The sequence below is a fragment of the Octopus sinensis genome, linkage group LG4, assembly GCF_006345805.1.
Source record: "Octopus sinensis linkage group LG4, ASM634580v1, whole genome shotgun sequence".
Taxonomy (NCBI): Eukaryota; Metazoa; Mollusca; class Cephalopoda; order Octopoda; family Octopodidae; genus Octopus; species Octopus sinensis.
In genome coordinates, this window is record NC_043000.1 from 106,328,445 (window position 1) to 106,355,674 (window position 27,230).

General features: G+C 36.1%; 2 protein-coding genes across 3 annotated transcripts in view; one reads left to right on the forward strand and one right to left on the reverse strand.

Moving 5' to 3' along the window:
- The window catches only part of LOC118763061 (leucine-rich repeat-containing protein 42-like), a 17,186-nt gene extending 3,181 nt beyond the window's left edge, over positions 1-14,005 (forward strand). The window contains exons 2-7 of the mRNA XM_036502301.1: positions 3,766-3,874; positions 3,907-4,336; positions 6,652-6,770; positions 7,626-7,714; positions 9,982-10,171; positions 13,766-14,005. Coding sequence (XP_036358194.1) covers positions 3,960-4,336; positions 6,652-6,770; positions 7,626-7,714; positions 9,982-10,171; positions 13,766-13,836 — 846 coding nt within the window. The 5' untranslated portion in view covers positions 3,766-3,874; positions 3,907-3,959 and the 3' untranslated portion in view covers positions 13,837-14,005. The remainder of the gene's footprint in view (positions 1-3,765; positions 3,875-3,906; positions 4,337-6,651; positions 6,771-7,625; positions 7,715-9,981; positions 10,172-13,765) is intronic.
- A 9,224-nt stretch (positions 14,006-23,229) lies between these two features.
- The window catches only part of LOC115210277 (zinc finger Ran-binding domain-containing protein 2), a 30,679-nt gene continuing 26,678 nt past the window's right edge, over positions 23,230-27,230 (reverse strand). For both annotated transcript variants that reach the window (XM_029778769.2, XM_029778770.2), the window contains exons 8-9: positions 25,691-25,810; positions 23,230-23,431 (exon numbers count right to left, since the gene is read on the reverse strand). In XM_029778769.2, coding sequence (XP_029634629.1) covers positions 23,425-23,431; positions 25,691-25,810 — 127 coding nt within the window. In that variant the 3' untranslated portion in view covers positions 23,230-23,424. The remainder of the gene's footprint in view (positions 23,432-25,690; positions 25,811-27,230) is intronic.

Here is a 27,230-nt window from a genome sequence, read left to right on the forward strand (position 1 = left end):
AAGTTTCCGTATATCGTTTTTAGTCCAGTTTACAATTCCAACTCTATATCTGATTAGGGTAGACTGGGGTAAAGAGTCCACCTGGGGTAAAAGGCCTACCCTGTTTTGCGTGGAGATGTATAAACTAATCATCAGTATGCTGTCACCATTTGACTGGATGGCTACTGCGCATGTCCGACGGGCGTTCTGGAGAGAACAAAGCTCGTTCGAATGAGTTTATAGCTAAATTTTACTTTTTCTTTGATTTCTTGAAAAGATCGTTATAACTGCCGAGTATTTTTGATGTTATTTCTGCTGTGTTGCCGCGGACATTTAATGAACTTAGCTAATGAAATATAGCAACATTTGGGGTAAGAGGCCCACCATCTATGGTGGGGGGGGGGGGAAAGACCCCCCCCCCCGCACTAGGCTTTTTATCCCAACAGTGTACTTTTGTACCCGCTCTATTTTAGGATTAGGGTTAGCGTTAGGATTAGGGTAAAAGGGGGTATGAAAGTAAAATAGCCAGGGGCTATAATACACATCGCATACACACAAACATGTGTCACATACACATAATACAGGGGCGCCCCAAGAGGGGATCACAGGGTGACGAGACTCCCTCCCGCCACCACTAAAGCATCTCCAATTCTTTTGCCCGGAATTTTTGACTGGCTGTTGTTAGGCTATAACTGTTTTTATTCTTTACTTTTAGAGTTTTACCTAAAATGCCACGTACGTACAAAAGAATAATGTTGAGAGCCTCATATACAGAGGAAGATTTGCAGAGAGCTATTGAAGCAGTTAAAGAAGGTGGAATTTCTCCAAGGACACTTAGACGCCATAGGGATGAAAAAGTTGCAAAACAGGGATCTGAGCTGCTAGGTAGATTCCGGCCTGATATTAATTATGAGTTTGAAGCTGAACTTGTTTCCAAGATTCAGTGCATGGAAAAAGCTTTGTTTTGGCTAACAACTGAAGACGTTCATAGACCAGCTTATGATTTTGCCAACTAGATAGGTATAGAACATCGATTTAATATTGATAGTAAAATGGCTGGATCTGACTGGCTTAGTTGGGTTCCTCTCACACGATCCAGAGCTTGCAATTCGTAAGCCAGAACCAATGAACATTTCAAGGCCAGCTGGATTTAACAAACCTCAAGTTGAGAAGTTTTTCGATGCCTACAAGAGCGTGCTAACCAGCAACCACTATGGTCCTACGCAAATCTGGAACATGGACGAGAGAGGAGTATCCAATGTTCAGAAACCTGCAAATGTCATTGTCACCAAAAGGATACGGGAAGTTGGTAAAATTACCAGTGGGGGAAAAAGGAAAGACAGTAACTGTCATATGTACTACAAATGCCGTTGGAGCTTACATACCTCCGATGTTCATATTTCCTAGGAAGCGTATGAATAACGCGCTAGATGGGGCAATTGGTCAGTGCACTGAAAGCGGCTGGACTGACGAAGAAAGCTTCCTAAAATGGATGAGACACTTCACTGCCATAGCAAAACCGTCACAAGCAGAACAGCACATAATAATACTGGATGGTCATCATAGCCACAAAACCTTGCTGCTGTTGAATATACTCGTTCGAATGGGATTGAACTCATAACTCTGCCACCCCATTGCATTCATAAGCCGTCACACAAAGCATTCTTCAAACCCTTGAAAAGTGCATATAAGGCATCAGCAGACACTTGGATGGTTGTCAATCAAGGTAAACGGATCAGTTTCTATGACATTTCCGAAATTTTTGCAGTTGCTTATAACAAAACAACTACGGAGAAAAAATCGGTGAATGGTTTCAGGGTTTGTGAGCTTTGACCATTCAATGACAGCATCTTCTCTGGTTATGATTTCATTGCAGCGACACTGATTGATGAGTCAGAACCACAACAAGAAGATGCTGTGCAGCAACCCCAACGGGCTTTATCACTGAGACAACAAAAATCTGTCATCCAGGAAGAAAAAGACTAGGGCAAACAGAAGAAGTCATTACTGGAGACACTCAGCAAACAAATCCTATTAATGCTCCATCAACGTCAGCTGGTGGATCAAACTCACAAACACCAGACATTGTGTCTGTCAAAATTGTGCTGTCAGAGCTGTCTTCACCCGTGAAGTCTGTAACAAAGCGCACACGTAGGCATAAAACAGAAAGTGCTGAGGTCTTAACATCTTCGGGGAAAAAGAACAAAAAGAACCCGGAGAAAGGTAAAAAGAGAAAAAAAAACTGGGATTAATCAAGCAACAAAGAAACAAAAAAAGTTCAAATCGGAGTAATGTTGCTGGTGAAAATTCAGACGATGAGAAATGGTCATGCCTAGTTTTTGAAGAGTCATTTTGTAACAGTAGACCAAGGGAAATGTGAATCCAGTGTGTGTCATGGCGACTGTGGGCCCACGAGAAATGCACACCTGGAGAACACAATTATACGTATTAGAACTGTGATTCAGATGAAGAAGAAGGCTAGGGATTCATTGGAAATAATACTTTCTTCAGTTCTTCAAAGCATTTTCTTACAACATTTAGAAATCAAACAGCTTTATCTCACTCACTGACTTAGTAGATCTGATTAAAATGCCTAACAAACATCAAATCCTTGTTTTAAATAGTGATAGATTGAGTATCCATAGTCTCCATGGTGACCGTAGGCTTAGACCAGATGGTATTTCTCTGAAATTTCTTTCCTACTCCTGTATCTGCTTACTCTATAGGAAAAGCTTGACACCACGTAATGTCTGTATGGATAATTTACTGTAACTTTGACTCGTGGGGTAAAACGACCCCTATAGACCTTTTGCCCCGACAACGGGGTAAGAAGCCCATTCATTGATTTTTTTTTCTTTAATTTTTTGTTCCGCCAGAGAAGTTCCACCATCAAAACTACCTGTTTTAAATTAGGCACGACTTTCTACATACGTTCCAATGAAAAGTTATGTTTGATACGTGTTTCAAGACGGTTATAAGACATTTTCCTTAAGGGTTGGGGTTACCCCAGTCTACCCTAAGGGTACTGCTCTTGTATTTATTGCTTCAATAACATTTTTTGAATTCAGCTTTGACTGCAATAATTTTCTCACTCTCCTTGTAATATTCTTTACTGGTAATTTGTTTCATTTCTTCATGTCTTATTTCATCTGCTTCCATTATTCCCAAATACTTATACCATTGTCCTTTCTCAACCGCTTTCATTGTTTGCCCATTTGGCATTTCAATTCCTTAGCTTCCTACAAATCTTCCTCGTCTCATTTTCAACATAGCGCACTTTTCGATCCCAAATTCTATACCGACATCATTTGAGAAACTGCAAACAGTACGTATAAGAATTTCAAGCTGTTTTTCATTTTCTGCATTAATGTTTATACCTCCCATAAAAAGGAAATGAGTTATCTGAGCATATCCTTTTCTCGAAGCTTAGATCAGAAATTTTGAAAATTAAAGGTGTCTATTTACTTCCTGCATGTCTGTGTATATATCGTCTGTAAAACATGAAGCCGAAAGAAGCGCAATCTAAAATATAGAGCAATACATATTAAAAATGGGGAAGACGGTTTTATGGGATTACCTTAGGTTTCTCGTCCATAAAGGATTTAGGTTTATGGCGTATCGTCAGATCCTAAAACTTGTTAGACCAAGACCTCTTAGAGAGGGAAAGAGAGAGAGAGAGAGAGAGAGAGAGAGGTGTGGGTGTGTGTGTGTGTGCGTCCGTGTGTTCACGTCAGACTGTTTTTGTTTGCTTGTTTACTTTTAACGCAGTTTTCTCCTTTTTATCAGATTTGACAACCAAGACTTCGACTATACTTGAAAAGGTTTCGTTTCTTCGCTGATGATCTACGACTTTCCAGAGCTACATTTAAATTGCTAATCCATTTTACTGTATAAATATCTATCTATCTATCTATCTATCTATCTATCTATCTATCTATCTATCTATCTATCTATCTATTACTTTCTATTTCTCTGGTCCCATGGATGATACAGCATTTTTTACTTTCGAACCGAAACCTCTACAGACAATATGTATCGAATTTTTGGTGGGAAACTTGGACATATACCAATCTTTACATACATTACCTGTGACAGTAGCTCAAGAGATATTTATTGCTGCCGACCATAATAACCAATTTTCGATACCTTCGACAACGGTCTTCAAGAGATTGGAATTATTTTCGTCGACTTTCACCAAGTATTTTGTCTCAAGCCTTTCCTTGCGTCATTCAAGTCATCTGATTAATTATTTGTCCAGTGAATTCACAGTATTTTCCGGAGTTACTTCACTCGATTTGAGTCACTGCAAACTTGGAGATCGCCATTCAATCCTGTCTCAGTTGAATTATTTTACTAAGTGAGTATGTTACTCTGGGTATCATATGTCTTCGATTATTATCATTGTTGCGCAAGTCCAACTAAACCATTTAACAATAAAAGTACGTGCTTAGGATTCCAAGGGGAGGCGTCACCTCAGAGTCTTTTTTTTCCCTAGTGCTAGATTTATCAAGGTGCAAAAAGTAAAATTATAGTAGTTTTATTTTTAAAAAAAACTTTTTTAAAAAAAAGGGTTGAATATTAGCATTTTTCCTATATAAGATATCGTATTGATGACATATAAGACACACAAAGCGTCTCAAAAAATCACCCTGCATCCTATATGCGAAGTTGCTTTAAATATTACATGCTTTGATGCACAAAACCTTTTCTTTAAATTTGTCGCTGAAATTGGAATGCGATTAACATCCGTCTTCTATACCATCAAGTACGGTAAGTAAATATTCTTGTGGGTATGTAAAGAAAAGCGAGAATCAAACGACTTCTCCGTATGAACGATGTACGTAAAAACCAGTCACTACAAGTGATGTCAGTGGACTATCAGACACTGGAGTTTCGATTTGATTTTGCCTCCTCAATGGTAAACATTATCCGGCGGAGACGCGTGGCTTAGTGGTTAGGATGTTGAACTCATGATCGTAAGATTGTAGTTTCGATTCCTGGACCGGGCGAGGCGTTGTGTTCTTGAGCAAAGCACTTCATTTCACGTTACTCCAGCTGGCAAAAATTAGTAATCCTGTGACGAACTGGTGTCCTATCCAGGTGAGGAATTTATACGCCATGGAAACCGGCCCTTATGAGTCGGTATGACTCGAGAAGGATACTGAACTTTGTTTTGAATGTTACCCGGTCATTTGGAGCCAGGCGAAACACGTGTTTCTATCAACGGAAATCAGTAAGCAAAACATTTGTTGGTGCGGGCAAAGACTTACCAAACTGAAATGAAACAGCGATGTGCACTACCATTCTTAATACATTCTTCACACTCGAACTTGAACATGGCTTTTCGCTGTTGGATATATAAGTATACGTTTCCTTCTATTTTTTACTGATCTTTAGTTAGCACTAATATAGTTAGCACTGATGAAGTAGACCGATGATCAAAGATGCTCCACCTAAAGCAATTTCACCTTTTCTTTATTTTTTGATAATGTATATCAAGAACATTATCCAATATATTCCCATTCCTTTTTTAATTACACACTCTGTAGCATGAAGATTTGATTATTTCTAATAAGTAAGGGTCATCTGGCGACAGTCACCTGTGAATATTCTTAAATCTGACATATCCTGTTCTTTTCCAAAGTGGTAAAATATGATTTTAGGGAGATTTGGTTGCTGTTTGTAACAGACTAAACGGATTTAGTTTTTTCATTCGCAAAATATGCAGTAAAAATCTGAAAATTTGCTATAATAATATAGTTTTTTTTTTTTGTCTAACTGCTACGAAGGTATGATGTTGTGGAGAAAAAAAATTGGAGGAAAAGGTTACAGTTTTTTAAAAATCGAAAAAACTGTATTTTCAGCCAATAGCGAGAGAGAAAGTCTCTGCGTTTAGCGGAGTAGTGTCAACTTTAAGGTTGTACCATGTGAAATTATACCTGTATCTTATATTCACCTTCACAATGCCAAGAAACTGTATAAACATCGCAAACAACTTTTGTTATATATGAAAAATTTGTAAAATATTAAGACGATTGACGAAAAATATCTATAATAAAATTCTAATTGATAAATAAAACAAAACACGAGGGTGAAGTAAATCTTGAGGTGCGAAGAATCAACACAACATGTGGATGAAACACAACACAACGTGCGGTTGTCGTGGTAATGCCTCGCTGTCTGTTGATTGGCTAAAATTGTCCAAATTTCCGAACTTTACTTCCAAATAACATCAGATTCTTTAATTTACGAAATCACGTAATTGGTTGGTCGTAATCAAAATTGAGAGTTGCATCGATACACCAAAATTGAAAGCAATCTGAGCAAAATAAAAGGGGGTTCATTTTGCGAATGAAAAAGACTAGATCCGACTAAATGACCATGTAGAGGTTTCCATGTAGGCGTGTGACAGAACGATGAATTGGCAAAAATCGTGATCGGGTTATAAAAAGCCTTACAGCATTTAGTTACGGTCGTCTGCTTCCTGAGTTGAATACTAGTGTAGATTTAATCTCCAGCTTTCCCTCCCAAACATCAATGAAACTCATCCCCGTTTGATGAATACCTTTGATCACTGAATTGGTTGCTAGATAAATTAATAGTTATAATTTATGTTGCATTTGTTTTTGTCTTTTGACATATTAACTTTTAACATATAGTGTTGTATTACAGCTTGACATTGCTTGCTCTTCGTGATAATGGGCTGAGCCATCGAGGTATTGATCACATGACGATTTCTTTACGCCTTCTTAGAGGCGGACAAAGAAATTTACAATATCTTGATATTTCCGGTAGGTATTTCTTTCGTTATAATCAAATTAACACATTTTATTTCTAGTAATCCGTAGGGCGGAGCATTGACAAAGACTGAAGAGCACCAAATACAACGCTCTGTGTTATTAAGTTACGAACTTTTTAGCTATGATTTCAAACCCTGTCAAGATCAACTTTGCTTTCATTATTCCTGGGTCGATAAAATAAAGTATCAGTCAAGTGTTGGGGGGTTGATATTTTTACAATGCACTAGCTGTAGTATTTTGTCTACTGGGAGGCAGGCTATCTCATTAACCCAGAATAGTAGTGGAAGCCTCTGATGAGAAACAAGGTCCCATTGGTCAAATTTTGAAATCACGTGATATGGTTTTGTCCAAATACTTCATTCTGTGAGTTTATCTCACCAGGGAAACGTGTTTTGGTTTGCTCGCTCGCAATTCCTGTATATCTCATTAAGGTTAGTGATTTATGTGGCTGTTTGAGTTAAATTTTGACTCATTTCTAGCAATTGCCAGTGCTATTTTACACCTTCATTTATTAATTTTACCTTCTTGGTTTTAACTGCTAATGTGCCGTCTATATTATAATGTATTTAATACATCTTAATATATTAATTTATTATTATATCGTATTGTATTATATATATATATATCATATCATATCAGTCTATCGATGATTAAATTATAACAATAATTATAGTCCATTGTTGTGCCATTCAAGACACATTATTTTTTACAAATATACAATGCTTCAAGCAAACAACAATACTCTCATATATATATATATATATATATATATATATATATATATAAGGGTAGTATTTATAAAGCTCTATCGTTTTATCTGACTAAGTTTCATTCTTTATTTCACAGACAATCAAGATTTAGATGCCTGTTGTTTAGAATACTTAAAGGTTTTTTCAGAGCTCAAGTACTTAGATATATCAAATACAGCAATATCTGTAAGTCTTTCTTGTATCTACTTAAGTGTGTGTGTGTGTTAATGCGCACACATGCGCGCGCATGTATTTGAGAGAGAGTGAGAGTCAGTGAAAGAGAAAGAGGCAGATAGACAAAGGAAGAAAGGATGTATGTATGTGTGTATGTCTGGTTACATTTGTGTCTGTTTGTGAGTTTCCTCATCATCATCATCATCTAATGCCTGGCTTCCATGCTGGCATGGGTTGGATGGTATAGCAGGATCTGATGTATCAGAGGATTGCATCATGCTCCACAGTCTAATTTGGCATGGTTTTTTATGGCTGGATGCCTTTTCCAACAACAACCATTTTACAAGGTGTGGTGTATTGAATGCTTTTTATGCGGTACCATTACTTGTAAAGATCACCTCATAAGGCTCTAAAGTGACCCCCAATAACTGAAGGAGAATTAAAGAGAGAAAAAACAATGGTTCCCGATGGGAAATAAGGAAGATGAAAGGAACTGATTTACAATTGTGATAGGTTGTTGGAGGAGAGAGTAACAGAGTAAAAGAGTAAAGAGCCCCTTCGGTCAGGAATGACCATAGGATTGCACTTAGGAAGTTACCATCTGAGGCACAAGTTTGGGCAAGATTGTTTATGGAAGACCAGTAGTTACCCATGTATACCAGCCTCCCCTTTTCAGGCCACCAATGTTATCCAAGGGAAAGGCAAAGGTTGATACAGCTTAGTACATCATCATCATCATCATCATCGTTTAACGTCCGTTCTCCATGCTAGCATGGGTAGGACGGTTCGACCAGGGATCTGGGAAGCCAGAAGGCTGTACCAGGCTCCGGTCTTATATGGCAATGACATAACTCATTTTTACAAAGCCTGTCGTGTATGTATGTATGTATATATGTAGGTAGGTAGGTAGGTATGCATGCATGCATGTATGTATGCATGCGTGTGTGTGTGTGTGTGTTTGTCCCACCACCACCATTGCTTCACACCAATGTTGGTGCATTTGCGACTCTGTAATTTAGCTGTTCAATAGAAGAGACTGATAGAATAAGCACCAGGCTTACAGGGAATAAGTCCAGGGGTTGATTTCTTCGACTAAAGGGTGGTGCTCTAGCATGGTCACCATCAAATGACTGAAACAAGTAAAAGAATAAAAGAATACCAGAAGAACGTTCCGTACCACTAAACCAAGAATGTTCTTTGAATATGTATGATCTATTTAACTATGGTTTAATAGTAATTCTGATTATGTTTATGTGAGATATTTTGGTTGGATGATATAGTTATAATGAAAATGTTGGGAAAATGTTCACCCATCCACCCCCACCCCCCATTTTCTCCCAAATTTGTTTATTTTTGTAATTTTTTTTTGCCAAAAATCCCTGTTTTCGGATACGGAGGTTCTGGAAAGTTGCCAAAAACCAGCATTGTGAAATTTTTTCCCCCTCCTTTCCCCACCAACCTCTTCAATTTTGACTTTTTCCCCAACACTAACCCTAAAACCGTAACCGTATGTACAGAAATGTTTTGAAATTTTTTATCTGAATCATGATTTTTCCACATATTTAGAAACAAAAATTCTTTAAAAAAATTTGACAAAGGTTTTTGGAAATTTTTTTCAGAATCATAATCTCCGTATTTTTCCACATTTTTGACCAAAAAAATTGTGAAAAAAGTTAAAAATGAAGGAAATGGGGGTGGGTGGGGGTTATTTAGAAATGTCGATTTTTACCAATTTTTTTGCAGATTAGTATTCCCCATAGCCGAAAAGGTGAGGTTTGTGTCAAAAACAAAAATTTTTTTAAAGGGTGGTTTTTGGGGTGGGGACAGACGGAAGTCCTGCCAGATGTCGATTAAACAATATCCTATAATTTAATGAGCATGAGAGAAAGAGGGCTCACCATCTTGTACGTAATAACAAGGAAATAGAAATCCGCGAGACGTTTGTAATAAGTCATCACATATTTATTGCTGGAGGTATTGGCAAGACTTCCTTTTGATATTCAATTCTAAGTTTATGACAGCTGGATGTAGAATTATTGTTGTGCTATATCTCTGGTGGTTTACTGCTGAAGATGATTGCAATAGTAATGCTGGATTGTAATGGTGGCAATGAGTTTTGATGTGAAGAAATAGCAGCCAAATCTCTCACATTACATGTTCCCATCTTTAAATAAAAAAAGAAGTCCATATTGAAGAATGTAGTTTCTGATATACAAGAACAGCAATAATGTCGTATTGAACTAATATATTTCATTATTATTTCCCCACTTTCTTTGCAGAATAAAGATTCTGCTTTGAGAAAATTTCCTTTAAAGATATTTCTGTCATCAACAAAAGTGGATTATGAAGATATAAAAGAGGATATGTTTCGGATTGAAACCCTAGGCTGGGCAAGCCATGTCTTCAATTCTTGGTCAAAATGGTACAAAAATAAAACCAAACGATCTAAACATAGACAATATGCTCCCTGTAAGTCATTTGCATCATCCTACATTTTTATAGTTTATCTGTTTTAATAATACATGGTTACATCCTAATGCATGGTATCTTGTGCATGTGTCTTTTTATCATAGCCTTGAACTAATCCAAATCTTGTGAGTGAAATTGAGTAGATTGAAACTCTGTGAACAGCATCTGTTCTTAGGTAGAGAGAGCTTTAAAACTTACCTGTCACCAGGTTTCCCACCACCACTAGCCTTTGAACACCTTCAGCAATCATTTGATTAAGGACTCCAGTTTAGGAACAACTCATTGTTTTGATATGCTACCTCCCACAACAGCTAAACATCAGCTGTGGTTTCCATTGCCCTTTTTTACACTGGTATCAGAGACCCTGCAACAGTCATGAGCAATGTCTTTTGTCTCTGACTAAATCATAAAAAAGTTTGAGGTTCCACTTTCTCGTGTGTAATCGATTACCTTGACCCCCAATAATTATTTTTAACAGGTTGTACAAATTTTATTGACATTTTAAAGAGTGAAAGACAAAGTGAAGCTGAGTGGGGTTTGAATTCTGAATGGGAAGGGACACAACCATGTTGTACAGGTTATTTCCTGGTACACTTTTGATTCTGCTGTTCGCCTGCTGTTGGTGGCAAGCACTTTTCTAAATATTAAATATTTTACATGGGGCCTACTATATTTGCGTTAGTTTCTTGTGGAGACATGTGGTATAAAGATATACCTAAAATTGTATAAGATAATGCCTTCATGAAATTCATTCACTTGCAATAAATGGGAGCAGCTGAGGGCTAAATAGGCGAGGAGTGTAAAAGGAATTTGTAAAAAGGGTAGAAAAACAGCTTGAGGAACAAAAACAGAAGGTATGTAAAATATAAGAGCACCCTGCTCCATGAGATAGCATGAAGTTCATTGTCTTGCAAGTGAGCAATATGTCTCTGTGATCCAAGTTGGGTTTTACACAATAGTTGAAGATGATGGTGGTGTATTGTGTGAAGAGGAAAATTTAGGGTTGATTTGCAAGTTACATGCAAAATTCGGGGTTTATTTACAAGGTACATGAAAAATTTGGCATTGATTTACAAGCTACATGCTAAATAAGAAAATGTGTGAAAACCACATCAATGATGTATCAGTAGGACCGAACCTAGAACTACATGACTGTAAAGCAAACTTTTTAATCAAGCAATCAGATCGATAAGTGATTTCAAACTTTGGCACAAGGCCAGCAATTTTGGAGGAGGGGTAAGTCTACTTATTTTTATCAACTCTGAAAGGGTGAAAGGTAAAGTCCACCTCAGCAGATTTTGACCTCAAAACATAAAGATGGAGGAAATACTGTTAAGCATTTGGCCTGGCATGCTAATGATTCTGCCAGATCACTGCCAACCAAAGCAATAATTAACTAGAAAAGCACTCGGAGAGTGCAGACCTCCGCCAAACCAGCAGGAGCAGCACTATGACGACGACCACCACCACTACCACCATATCACAATCACCGCCACAACTAACCTACCACTATCACCACTACCACAACCACCAACATCATCAGCAGCATTGTCATTGCTTCCACTTCAACCACATACACTGCCATCAATGTTATCTTGATAGTTACCTTGACAGTCACTTTCACAACCACAACCAGTATAACCACTACAATACCACCATCACACAACTAACACTATCATCAGCACCACTATTACCACCTTCACCTCAGCATCACACACCACACCACTCCTGTTGTCATTATAACCACCAATACTATTTTATCCTTCTCCCATACTTATCTCAACCATCATCATCATCAACACTGTATCTGCTTTCACCACACTCACTGTCAAAACTACGATTACCACAATCAGTTTCTTTACACAGTTGAAAATCCATTATCTGAAACTGATGGGACCGAGATCGTTGCAGATTTTTGATTTTTCTAATTTCGGAGTGCTTTATTTTAAAAAAATTGCATCTACAAAACGGAACAGTTTGAGGATAGAAACCAGGTCTAAACACAATAGCTTATAGACATACTCTGAATGTAGTTATATATAAATCTTAAAAAATTTTTTTTTTATATTTAAGACCATCAGAAATGTTAAGATATTAGCCTCTACCCACGTTGTCATGCTTTGATTAAAACATTTCAACATAGATTAGATTACTTAGATAAGTTTCGGTCAAAGTTGACTCAGGTCATATCTGATTTAATAGCACCACCTGGAAGAGATACACAGTCAGCTCTGGGGAACCATAGCCCATTCAAGCAGAGGGTTATTGTTTTCAGAGACATATCTGGGTGCGGGTGGTTTATCTGGTATTTGTTGGGGGTGATCACCTAGGAATTGCTTGAATGCCGTGAAGTCACTTTCCTCCTTTATGTGTGTCTGGCACGATGTTGAAAAGAGCAGGGGCAATTGAGGTGAAATAGTTCTGTTATAGTGTTGTGATATGACACGAACATTTCTGTAGTGGACGGATGGCATGGGGGCCAAGCCTTAGATGAATTTTAAAGATGGGCAATGTTGATGGAATATTTTCCACAAGGCTTGTCATGTCATCCTCTGCAGACCTCCGCCAAGCAGCTCATTTTAAGATAGATATGTGAGTAAAATTACTAAAGGAGAAACGAAAATAAACTTTGGAAACAGCAATGCCACCATAGGTTACGTGCAAACGATGAACGTATTTTCAAGGGAGATAATCAAAGAACGTAACATTGTAATACTTCATGTAAAGTAAATATAACAAATGAAAAATCCTTCAACAATTCTTAAAAATTCCCGGATCACTACCAAAATTCCATCATCTGTTCCTTGTGTCATTAATAACTTTTCCTGCAAGTAATTACTGTAATTATTCATTATTGCATTTGTTTGTAGTGCACTAATTTTAGTGGTATAATTATATTCTTTAATTCTTTTGTCTGAATAACAAATAAAGAATGAGAATAAAACTCTGACTGGTTTTATTAGTATTAATTTAAACCCCCAGAGTTTTGCTTTTTCTTAATTTTCATTTGTCGTTCAAAAGATAATCATTGAAATCTCAAAACTATGAGATAATGCACGATTAATTACAAAACAATGTGAATAAATAAGCATTACATTTGACAAACTAATCTGAATGCTAAAAGTCTTAGTATGGAATTGACCAGAAGGCTATTATCTAGGAACAGTTGTCCTAGATTGGTCACTTGGCACAGAAAAGCAAACATGATGATGATGATGATAATAACTACTGAGCTGCACTCAAACTGAAGGTGATTTTTCCTTTCTTCTCTCAGGTGCTTGATAAAATACAATACCAGATAAGTATTGATGTTCATTTAATCAACTATTCCAATCCCTCAAAATTTATGGCCTTAAGCTAATATTAGGGATCACTTTAATATAACAAGCTGGCAGAATCGTTAGCACACCAGGCAAAATGCTTAGCAGCATTTCATCCATTTTTATGCTCTGAGTTCAAATTCTGTCAAGGTCGACTTTACCTTTCTACCTTTAGGGGTCAATAAAATGAGAACCAGTTGAACACTGTTGTTGTTGTTATGATGGTAATGAGGATAAGGATGATGATATTCTTTATTCTTTTCTTTATTGACAGATCCAAAAAAAAAGATGAAAAAGACGAAAAACAAAGGCAGAGGAAATTTCCAGTTGATACTAATTAAATAAACCAATAAACAGATTGGAATAGAAGAATAGGATACAGAAAAGAAACTGTTACTGATTATGATGATTGTTGTGGTGGTGGGTTGTGGTACATGCAGTACAGGACAGTTCAGATCAAGCAATTCATGTAGCCAAAGACACTCTATCCATGATCATTTCATCTTTAATTTCAGACAGTGTTACTTGCTTTTTTTGAGATGGTATTTTCTAATATAAGGGAAAAGTTGCTGTTATTTCTAGTAGGTCTAGTGACCATATAGAGTCTTTTTCAACAGTTTGGTGGTGATGATTGTGATGATGATGACGATGATGATGATGATGATGATGGTGGTGGTGATGCTGATGATTATGACGATGACGATGGTGGTGGTGGCGAGGAGGAGGAGGTCGACAATGACGACTTGAAAGACACCAAGCTGATTAACTCTTATTAGCAACATCACCTATACTTGGGCTCCTATTTATTCATTACAATCACTACACTCACAGGGTGGTCGGCATTAGGAAGGGCATCCAGCTGTAGAAACACTGCCAGATCAGGCTGAAGCCTAGTGCAATCTCCTGGCTTCCCAGACCCCGGTCGAACTGTCCAACCCATGCTAGCATGGAAAACGGACGTTAAACGATGATGATGATAATGATGTAGATATTCCTAGGCAATCTAGTTCAATAGTTGTTGCAATGTGTAGCTATACAAATTCCAGTCTATATAAACACCAGTTGCAATCAAGCTGGTTGTTCTCATATCTCTTCTGCTTAGATATCTCTGATCCACTTGTCTCCTCAGCTTTTGTCACTTTTGTTGCATCCAAACCCCTTGTCCCTGTACTACCCACTATTATCAGTCCTTCTACCCTCAAACATCTGGAATTTTAGTTTAAATCAATGACTCCCAACATGTATAGGGGTTGGTGTTAGGAAGGGCATCCAGCTGTAGAAACCATGTCAAATCAGACTGGAGTTTGATGCATACCCCCAGCTTGCCAGCTCTGGTCAAACAGTCCAACCAATGGACTTTAAATGATGATGATGATGAATTGTGGTGAGGTGTGGAATCCAAAATTCTTTTCTATTTTCTTTTTAGTAGGACATGGAATTGTGAAAACCATTTTTTCACAGCCAATATACTACACTTATTCTCAGGCTAGCCAAACTAATCCCTCCAGCCAAGTATACTGTGTAAAAACTATTTGTTACAGTATATTGCTATTCTAATGCCCTAGTGTGGATGTTTTGTTAAGGAAAGGATATAATTATGAAATATTAAAAACAAAGTTTTTTTTCCAATGACCGGTGGGGCATACATTTTTCTCGGAAGTTATCGCAAGGCCTGGGGGAAAATAGGTTGGGAGATGCTGGTTTAAATGGAACCTTAAGAACATCATGGTTATTGATCTTGAAGGGCCTACAAAGGTGATGAGCACTGCCTTGTCTAGACTCAATGAGAAAAGAGATATATATCTATTGCTAAACCTACACACGTATTGCAATATACACCTTTACTCATTATACTTTAAATAAACAGCCATTGCAATCTGGATCTACATAAATTGTAATCTAAATCTAAATATTGCAACCTAGACCCAGATATGCTGCAATTTATACCTAGACATTAAGCAGTAAGCTGGCAAAATCATTAGCATGTTAAGCAAAAGGCTGTGGTATTTAATCTGTCTTTATATTCAGAGCTCAAATTCTGTTGAGGTTAACTTTGCCTTTCATCATTTCAAGGTCAATAAAATTAAGTACTAGTTGAGCACTGGGGTTGATGTAATCGACTATCCCCATTACCTGAATTTCAGGCCTTGTCCTAATATCAGAATGGAATTTACACCTACACATTAAAATCTAAACCCATACATACCATAATCAAGATCTACATCTATAGCATTCTTAGCCTATTTCTGTAAAATATAACCATACCTGTTGCAGTCATGTTTCACTCCTGCTTATACCCATTTGTTCACTGATTGCAATCTGTGCCCACTAGAGTTGCAGTCTAAGCATGATCCTACTGCAATCTAGGCTCGGCTCTTTTGTTGCATCTTAAATTCATATCGATCAACATCAATGGAAATTGCAGCTGTGATACCAGTGCCGGTGGTACGTAAGAGAACCATCCGAACGTGGCTGTTGCCAGCGCCACTCCAACTAGCCTCGTGCCGGTGGCACGTAAAAAGCACCATCCGATCGTGGCCGTTGCCAGCCTCACCTGACCCGTGTGCCGGTGGCACATAAAAAGCACCCACAGAGTGGTTGGCGTTAGGAAGGGCATCCAGCCGTAGAAACATTGCCAGATCAGACTGGGCCTGGTGCAGCCTTCTGGCTTCCCAGACCCCAGTTGAACCCATGCTAGCATGGAAAGCGGACGCTAAACGATGATGATGATGGTATCTCACCACTTGGACTCTAGACCTATATTCATTGCAGCCTACAAAGACACTTGTAATCTTGACATATTATCAATATAGGCCTATATTTTCCTGTTGCATTTAAAACTCACATCTGGTGCAATCTTGATCTACACCCATTACAATCTGTACCTAAAACTTTTGTAATCAAGATCAACATATGTTGCAATCTCAACTTGTCTTTCTGTAATCTAATCCTTCTACAGTATTCTGTTACTACTGTAATTCAAACCCTGGCTCCCCACATTTGCAGCTAAAGGTACTTCTGTTGATTATTGAAGAGGATGTCCAAGTATGACCAACTGAAACTGAATATTATCCAATCATCTTGTTCTTCATGAAATTGGTCCTGTCAAGAAAGCCTTTCCTGTGCACTTAGTGTGATAGTGAATTAGGAGACTGAATTGGATGCTAGAGTAGCAGGTGCAGGCATAGAAATGCACCAGCTTCAGCATTCAGCCCTCAGAAGAGGAGAGGTTGGCATAAAAGCCAAACTTACTATCTTCAATTTGGTTTTCATGCCTTTCCTCACCTATGGTCATGAATATTAGGTAATGAGAGAAAGACTATGATTGCGAAGAGTGGCTGAAATAGGGTTCAGGGTGCAGAACTCTGTCTCTCCAGATTGAGCTACTACTTACCTGCTTTTTAATTGCAATTGATAAAAAAAAAAGTCCATATTCCAGAAATGGAAGATGTAGAAAGAGAAAACACTTTCAACCCTTTAGCACTTAAACCTACCATATCTGGCTCAAATATGCTACCTGTTTTATCTTCAAACCAGCCAGATCCAGCCTATCACACCTACCCTTCAAAGTTATTGTAAGAAAAAAGTAACCACATTACTGAAATCTTAAAATTTTGAGATAATGCATGATTAATTCAAAACATTGAGAATAAGCATTATACTTAACAGTTATCTGAATGCTAAAGGATTAAGAGTAAACAGCTTTTCCTCTGGAGCTTCTATTTTCTTTATAGGAATAAAACAAGGATGTTGTGCTCTTAAAGCATAAAGAGATAGTGTGATGTCACAGAAACAGTAGAAACCACAGCAATACAATATTCTTTAGACATAGTGCCATAATGTATCAAGGACTGCATTATCCAATGTATTGTTTTTTTAAAGCAAATGAAATTTTAAAATTTGACTGAGGTTTGTGGCAAGTTAAGCAGCTATTTTTTTGTTTCAGTCATCAGACTGCAGCCATGCTGGGACACTACCTCCAAAGGTTTAGCCAATCAACTCCAGTACTTAATTTACGTTTGGTACTTATTCTATCTGAACTGCTAAGTTAGGGGATGTAAACAAACCAACACTAGTTGACAAATAGTGGCAGGGGACAAATACAAACATAAAAGCCATACACAAAGGGTTTCTTTCAATTTCCACCTATCTAATCCACTCACAAGAGTTTGGTTAGCCTGGAGCTATACAGTAAGAGACACTAGTGTAAGGTACCATGCAGTGGGATTGAACCCAGATCCACATGGTAAGGAAGCAAACTTCTTAATACAGTCACACCTGTTGAGGCTTCTTTATCAGTCTTGATTCAGATGGTCTTCTGGTCACCTTTAAATCATGCAATCAAGCCAACAATGGAGCCTTAAATGGTCATTCAACCTGCTAAAAATAATGTTTCCTTAAATCACTCCACTATATCTTGGAAAAAGGTATGTTGAATAATGTGATTCTGCACAGAGAAAAAGTATATAGGATGGTCACAGCTGGAATGCCTTTCATCCTCAGTCTACTCAATCAAGGTTTACCTGGGACTAGAGTTCTATAAGCCTCTAAATGGTTGCTTACCAAAACAGGGTCAGCAAACTGTCGTGTTTTATGGTCACGCCTGTTGTAGTAGAGACATCTGGTATTCTTGGCCCCAGATAATATCCCTGCTTACTGCTATCAGGGCAGAGATTATTGTCTGCAAGTGTGAGCCCTGTGAGTCTGAGTGCTGTTATAGCACATCTCTCATTATCCTCTGAGGGAACATCTTTTCCATTTTGTCTGCTGGAGCCATGAGAAATACTTCTGTGTTTCAAAATTAATTCAAGTAAAGGCAAGATTTTTTTTTTTTAACTGGCTGGTAGTAGTCAGTCTTAGCAGTTTCAGTGGCTGCTTCTTTCTATTTCTGCCTTCTCCTTCTACCACTGCATGCAAAATCCAATTTGTCAATACTTAGGTAAGGTAGAAACACCTCCATTCTCTCATCCATGAAATAAACAAGGTTGGCCATTCACTGATCATCTTTTGTCATGGAAAGCTCAGCCACTGATTCTCTATGTTTTTGATTTTGTGGCGCTAGAGATCAAATAGAATAATGGTGCAGTTCACATTGGAAGTTTAAAAGTAGCATTAACACCTTGGTCAATAAATGCTTAAACATATTTCTGAACAAATTTTAAGTGCTTGAATAATATTTCCTAAAATAAAATTCACAGATCACCAAGGGCCAATGGGTTTAAACTATTGACCCTATTTTATGCCATATATCTACCAATTTGGTGCCTTAACTGAAATCCTGTTAGACTTGGATTAGATTCTCAGCCAACTCCCTGCATATGTTGAGGCTGAGCCATATCAATATCACAAGTCTGAGAGAACTTCAAAAATCATGGGCAGACATGCCTCTCCTCACCAAATTATAAAACAAAAAAAATTGCATTAATCTATCTATTCCTATACATTTTACATGAAATTCAGTCCTGCAAAACCAACAAACTGTTTTTATCTGTCTAGTGACATGCAAGATAAACCAAATGCCCCGCACAGCATAGTCAAACTCACAATTTTTCTGCCACTGTACTGGTACAATTTTTTTAAGTATGATTAATATTAAGATATTGTTGCTGGAATTCACTGGCAGAAGAATGGAAAAGAACAAGAGCAAAATTTAAAAAAACAACTAAGTCTGTGAAACATTTCCAAAGAGTTTATTATTCACATGAAAAGATAATTCCACGAGAGCTGTCCCAACCCATACCTATATCGTACCTTTGATGTCCATCCTTTCTACCTACCAATCTTCCAAATTCCCTCCTGACTATAAGCTAGAAAATAAGGCAAAGAGTATGGTTGTATTTGAGGAAAAACACTCACACACAAAGTCATTCAATCCATCTCAACAGACGAAAGAGAACATGTAAAAGTCACATACACACAGTAAACTCTAAACAACAAATCTGTGATTACAATTTAATTTGGCAAGAAGCCTTTCCTTGCAAGCATAAGTTGAGTATTTTGCTCCAAGGAGACAATATATTGATAGTGAATTCTAGACTGGTGACATGAGCGTGGTTTCTGAAATTGTCTAAGTATTTCTCATATAGGCAAAAAAGCCTTACATCTATGGAGGTAAGGTAATTGAAAATATATGACGTTCAAGCTTATCCCAACGTTAGTCCTCTATGGGATACTAAATCAGGTTGAAGACAATAGGTTTACCAATAACTTACCTCTCCCAGAGTGATCATCACCACAGTACAAGGAAATAGGGATGAGAAGTAGTAACATTCATACATTGAGGAATTACTCTCAGATGTTACTAATTATAGTTCAGTAAAAGGTCAATTAAATGAGTTTTGTAAAACTGACTTTAATCTATAATTTTATTGATATATAGATATTTTTCTTTCCATTAACATCAGAAAGTGCTATACACATTAACAGGCATTTCGTACATAGGTACAAAGCCAAGTGAATGGTAAACTGTGATGTTCACATATCTCAAGTGAAGTGAAATGGCAACCATGTTGTATTAAAACAATTGCAAACTTGCTTAATAGTAGTTCACACTGATATTCAAGTCAAAGTGCCACATTTGGAAAGGTGGCAATAGTTAATAAGATCAACCCTGGAAGGATGAAAGGCAAAGCTGAAACAGCAAGATAATCAACTCAGAACAGAGCAATGCAACTTAATATCACAATGGCCTGATGCTCAACCAATTTTGCTAATCCACTGCCATAAATAATGTTAATGAACTCTAATGTAAGCACAAGGTCACTAATTTGAGGGAACGAATAATAGCTGATTAAATTGACTCCAGAAGGATAAAAGTTAAAGCTGGGCTAGCAGAACATAAGAGGGACGTAACTAAATACTGCAAAGCACACTGCCTGTCACCCTACTGATTCTTCCAATCCACTGCCCTATAAACAATAAGAGATCTATATGAGATTATGTGACATTTCAGAGGCAAGCAATATTTCTTCCTTACCTAGTTACAAATTTAAATTCTATGTCTGAACAAACATGCACCAGTAAATATGAAACTGGATAAGTGTCTTTTGTAACAATGAAGTATGCATTTTGAATGCAGACATGCATGTGCATCAAATGCATAGTTGTGCCATTATTATGCAGTGTTGTTAAAGTACAAATTCAATAAGCTTTTGTGTGCGTGTGTTTGTGGTGTCTATATGTATATATATATATATCTTACTCAAGATATGCTGCATGGCTGCAGCACCCTAACAACCCCCAAGGAGTTAAGGGACTTAACATATATATATATATATAGATATATATACACACACACACACACACGCAAAAAAAAAAATCAAAATGAGGCATGGAAATTCTTTTATCTGCCATGGAGACCAGTCTACAAGCATGGTTTCAACACGAATGCATCAAAACTGCATTTATCTGCTTCCCATACTTGATAGGAGTATTTCTATGTATATTTATCCTCTTCAGTTGTTTCGAAGTTTTGATTTTTCTCTAATATTCATATTGCACACAGCCAACATTTTTTCATGTGTATACACACATATGAGCAGTGGCATTAATCATCAGCTTTGAATAAATAAATTCTTCTACATATATTGAGGAAATTTTCTCTGTATATATTTGAATCCATCATTACACTGAGTTTTCTATTATTATTATGTTCTTTAGACTGTAATGAATATCAAAACAACTGGAAACTTCAAGTAGTGATGAACTGGAATTGTGATTTTCAGTTCTTTTGTTTCCAATCATTTGCACACACACATATATATAATGTGCATGTATGTTTATGTTCTTATAAAAAGTATACACTGTTTCCAGTGAAAGCATGAAGGGATAGTTAATATTCATTGAATGGTGCTCAATGAAGCTCATAATTATGTTTTTACAAAACAAGTTGTATGGCTAACATATTTGAAGCCTCTACTCACCTCTGCCCAGTTCACCCAATAAATTTAAACAAGATTCTGAAACTGAAATTGTGTTTTGCTATTACCCATGCTTGTCTTTTTCTGACAAGAGATCTTGTACTGAACAATATAAAGATTCCACATTATTCTGGAGTTCCTATGTAAACCTACCATGCATATGTAACATTATCTATACATCCTTTATAAACACCCATATGCTGACCTCATCTGCTTTACAATGAGAAATAAACATATTTCTATACAATTTGATGCTGTGAAAATTTACATTTGTTAAATTTACATAACTGAGGACTTCTTCAAAAATGTAATTATCTTTGTCTTTAATTTTTATATGCAACTGCACATTTAGGTTTGTTTTTTCATGATAACATAGGTTGGAATTGAGGTAAGATCTTATAAGCTGAATGCTCTTTACCTGTTTTGCAAGTAAGGAATTATTTTCTTTTTATCCCACAGGCTTTAGAAAGTGCAGAGCAACTGGTTATGTTGAAGGATTGTAAATATCATTCACCGTTTTACACAAATAAAGTCATGGGATGGCTATGTTCTTGCATATTCACACACACACACACACAATGGACTTCAGTTTCCGTCCACCAAAATTAACTTAAAATGCACTGGTCAGCCCTAGGATATAGTTGATGACACTAGCCTAAGATACAACACTGAGGCTGAACTCAAAACAATATGGTTGCAAAGCAAACTTCTTAACCACACAGCCAAGTCTGTGCCTATATATATATATATATATATATATATATATATCAGCAGTTAACAACATCACATGAAGCAATGAAACATGAAATGGATACAAAGGTGAGAGAAGAGAGAATGAGTTGTTCTTTTTCTTTCTTGTTTCACCAAACACCGGTTGCTTGTATCAATAAAGGAAGCAGTGTTACCAAAGAATGGACACAAGAGAAAAAAATATGCGTGAGAAGTGGATACAATGTCACCATTTAGATGATGTGACTAAATAATATAAATGTAGAATTTAGTAGATGAAATTCAAACTAAGGTTCATGTGACATTAGAACTACACATAACCAGCAGCATTATTGAACACACACACACAAACACAACAGGTATATTTGTTGGAGGACTGATAATCACATAATGATGAGAGATCAGATACATATATCCCAACACACAAACATACACACACCACTTTTTGATCAATTATGGGCATAGTTTTGAACCAGCCTACACACTGGCTGCATCTCCAGTCTCACAGCAGGATAACATCAATCGGTCAACTTGATGCCATGATATTGGTCAACTTGGTTAATAAGACCAGCTATGTCTGGTGCACAATGTGACTATATATTCTGGGGATAAGCAATATGACCGAAAGTGTACTGTAACAAACAGGAGGAGGGTAACTATTTCATGTCTGATTGTTCTGGAGGGTTTTTAAAGACAAATAGCACAGCAAGAGAGGAAGAGTTATTAAAATTATCACCATCATTATTACACCAGACTCATCAAAGTAGGAGTATTTCTGTAAAGAGGATATGTGATATTACTTTACTAAAAAGCTTGAGAAATGAAAGAAAGTTATAATTAATTAGCATGATGTTACTTCCACTAATTTAAAGATTACAGAAGTAACATATACAGTCAAAGGTGTGTATGAATGTATTTATGTGTGTATATGTATGTGTGAGTGTGCATATATATATATATATATATATATATATATATATATATATATATATATGTGTGTGTGTGTGTGTGTGTGTGTGTATGTATGTATGTATAATGAAGAGAGAGTGAAGAAGAGAAAGAGAAACAAAACTAAAAGGAGGGGCACTAGCAATTTTTAAAATAGACAAATGGTGGCTGGAAAGGAATCAATGCTTGGAATAAAAAGTAAAAAAAGTGGGGTATCGGGGAGAGAGAGAGAGTGTGTGTGTGTGCGTGCATGCGTGTGTATTCTGTCTCTAACTGTTGGTGTAAGTGAAAGAATGGACAGCTTCTCTGGGTACTGTGTATTGACGGCAACTCAGTATCAGCTCCTGAAATGACAACAAGGAAGTGAAATCTTCATGAACAGATGAGCAATCTTCAATTTGGCAACAGACTTTTATAAAATACAATTTCCACATTTCTTCTACATCCAAAAGTCCTCTACACTTGGTTAACCTAACAGATCTACAAATACTGATCAGATTCAATTCTTTCTATCGTTAATATTATAAATTTCAATCAAGAGTTTACACATCATTTGTTAATACAAATCAAGATCATTAGCTGAAGCAATACAAAGACTCGGGCTTGAAAGCTTTTCAAGTCAAAGAAGTTTTGCATAAATAGACCACAAGTGTGTTGCCAAGTTTTAAACATTTTGGAAACAGATATGGGAAATTTCTACCTTGCTTTTAAGGCAGGTAATAGAAGAACAGTAAAGTAGAATAATGAAAAATCAATATTACTTTATCTAAAACACAAACAAGTATTTATAGTTATGTACAGAATCCTTTACTGTTCAATCCATATATTTCTTTTTAAAATTTAATCTTATACAGATGCAAGTTTATCTATTTGCTTGTATTCTTATAGACACATACAATTTTTAAGGAATAAAAAGTTGGAAGTTTCTAAGACTAAATCATCAACTGAGGATTTTATTTAGGGTTAAAATTTGAAAGAATTAAATCACATGTCTTAAAATGGTAATATCTTTTGATTAATCTGAAACAATTTTGACATAGTGTTCAAAACTTATTATATTAATCTCAAAAGCATTTTAGAGGGTGACAGATTTGAACTTGGTATATTATTGCTATCTATCTGGTTATCACCTGTGAGACTCAGGACAATGAGATACCAAACTAATTAGAATACAACATTCAAATCAATGGTTATCCTGATTGCCCTGAAAATTCTTTAACAATAAAAGAGACCATCATCAAATAGTATTAATGTCTTTAGAAGTCAACAGGGAACAGTCATTGTAACTTCACATTTTCTAGTTCCTTTGACTTTTAAGTCATTCTGGAGCTTTGCAAAACACATTTCACAGGTTAATTAGGTCTAACCAAATGCAGTATTAGCTTTTATGAACCTGCTGACTTTACAATGGATCCAGATAAATAGTGATAATAGACTGGCTAGTGGTGAGTGCACAATATCTCTTAAAGAACTACAGTATTGTTTTAATAAAGTAAAATTGGTGTGTAGCATATATTCATAGCTTTTAACTTAGTGCTACCAGATGTACATTTAAATGCAACACAATCTTTAAGCCTTTACATAGTATTATTATGGACACAACTTAAGACAGATGGTGTAGAGTAGCAATAAATTACTCAGAATTATTTCACTGACTTTGCTGACAGGATGCAGGAAAGTCATAAGCATCAGAACTACTCATTTTCAATCCTTTATAACATGTGACATTTTTTTTATCCTGAAGTTGATTCAGTGGTTTTTGGAAAATTCTGAACATCACAACTTCACATTTCCTAGTTCCTTTGTCTTTTAAGTCATTCTGGAATTTTGTAAAACACATTTTACAGGCAATTATGGTCTAACCAAATGCTGTATTAGCGTTTATGAACCTACTGACTTTACAATGGATCCAGATAGACAGTAATAACAGACTGGTTTGTGGTGAGTGCACAGGGGATATCAAATATACCTATTCAAGCAATATAACTCTAATACACATATAGATAAAACTAATAACTTTCATAGTTGCAATGAAGCAACTGGGTAAAAGCCATCCAAACAAATGAGATTTAGGCTCAAACAGCCCATGGGACTATGTTTAAAAAGTTATCTTGTAAATCTTTCTAACTGATTGACATTCAAACAGTTCAAACTTGTATTTGAATGCACTAATTGCAATAAATAAATAAATAAAAATTTAAATAGATAAAACAAAATACATGGATCAGAATTTCCAACAGCAAAGCAGCATATAGTATGTATGCAAAAATATGTGTGTATGTATGCATATATATACATATATAAATATATACATGCATATATACACACAAATACATACAGCTAAAGTGCAGACTAAAAACTGGTGGGTGGGTAAAAGTTTTTGTGGCTTGTGATTTACTTTAAGGAATTTCATATTACAAATATTTGATAGGCAGGTAGGATTTGGACAGTCAAACATTTAAAAGGTATTTTTCTAGCTATACAAAAGGATCTAAAATTAAATTAAATTAAAAAAAACAACTAATATACAGAAATCTGATCCATGCATTTATTAGTTAAAATTTTTTTTTTTTCTTTCTTTTTAGTCAATCCACAAATCAAACCTCGACCGATTGGATCCAGATTTTCTGCTTTTGGATCTTGAGCCTGATCTGGAACGTGAAGACGACCTAGAGCGGGAACGCCGTCTTTTTCTAGAGTGCTGCCTCTCAGTTGAGCGGGACCTGTTATAGACCATGTAGATGTTATAGTTACGTAGTCACAGCACACACACAACACATACACACACAAAAAAATATATGGAAACATTCAAAAGGAAATGCAATTTAACCCTTTAAGGATAGCCATAGCTTAATTTCTGACATTTAGAACCAAACTCTTTATTCTTGCACATATTCAAACCGAATGTCAATTACATCAATGTTAACAATCTGGAAGGAACTGCAGAGGTTACAGGCAGTTCCCCCTCTAACTCACTGATTAATTTACAAAATATAAAGAACTTAGTCTTAAGACATGGTTCATTGTCATGGTACATTACAAAAACAACAATAGAAAATATCTCTCTTAAACAATTTTTAAAAATGTACACCTCAACAACTGCATTAAAGATGGTGAAATTACATCCATCATTGAAGTAGCTTGATTTTTTTCTTTATTATTATTACTACTGAAGATTTTAGTCTGGTAGAAACAAACAAAACATTTCTTTATTATACCAGTAAGCTATATTATCTCCATATAAATAAATATGCCCATGAGAGTGCCTTTACATGGTCACTTGACATACTAGAAACATCAGTCAAATCTTCCACAAATCAAACCCCTATTGACTTAAAAGGGGAAGGATATACACTGCTTTGGAGAAAAAAAGCGGGGTTAATAGGCTGGCTGGATTGGCAACATGTAATAATTTATATAACTAACCAAGCAAATCTATTCAGAGACACAAATTATCAATGTTTATATCGCTTAAATTGACTCATATTGATATATTGTACAAGTCTTCTTAACCATGGCTATCCTTTAAAGATTAATTAAGTAATATTGGTAATAAACAAATACCACAAACAAACAAGTGATATAAATAACAGTAACAAAATAGTTATACATTTCTGAAATTACATCAAAAACTAGAATTTAAAATATAACAAAAACAAGTAAAATTGTCTCAATGGAAAAAAAATGCTTTAAACAGCTGCAAAACATTGGGTTTAAGTATGTGCATACACAAATTTTATATATATATATAGTAGGGTCTCCATATGTGAACATAATTTGTTCCAGAGTCATGTTTGTTAACCAAATTATTCAATACATGAATAACTGAAATACATATAAATAGAGATAATCTTTCTAGGTCAAACACAAACACCACATAAAAGCATAAATGATGTTTTATTTATCCATTCTGATCCAAGATTATATTTTTAGTAAGACATGTGAGAAATATTTTCTTTTAAAAATATGAACATCTGTAAGCTACATGAAATGCATGCATGCATTAGTCTACTAGTGGTTTGCCGTTCTAATTTCAGCTCATTGGCTGAATAAAATTTTTTTCAGAGAAATTGTTCGCCATACAAGTTATATATTTAGCATATCATTCACATATACTCCCCTAGCATGTAAATGCATGCATAG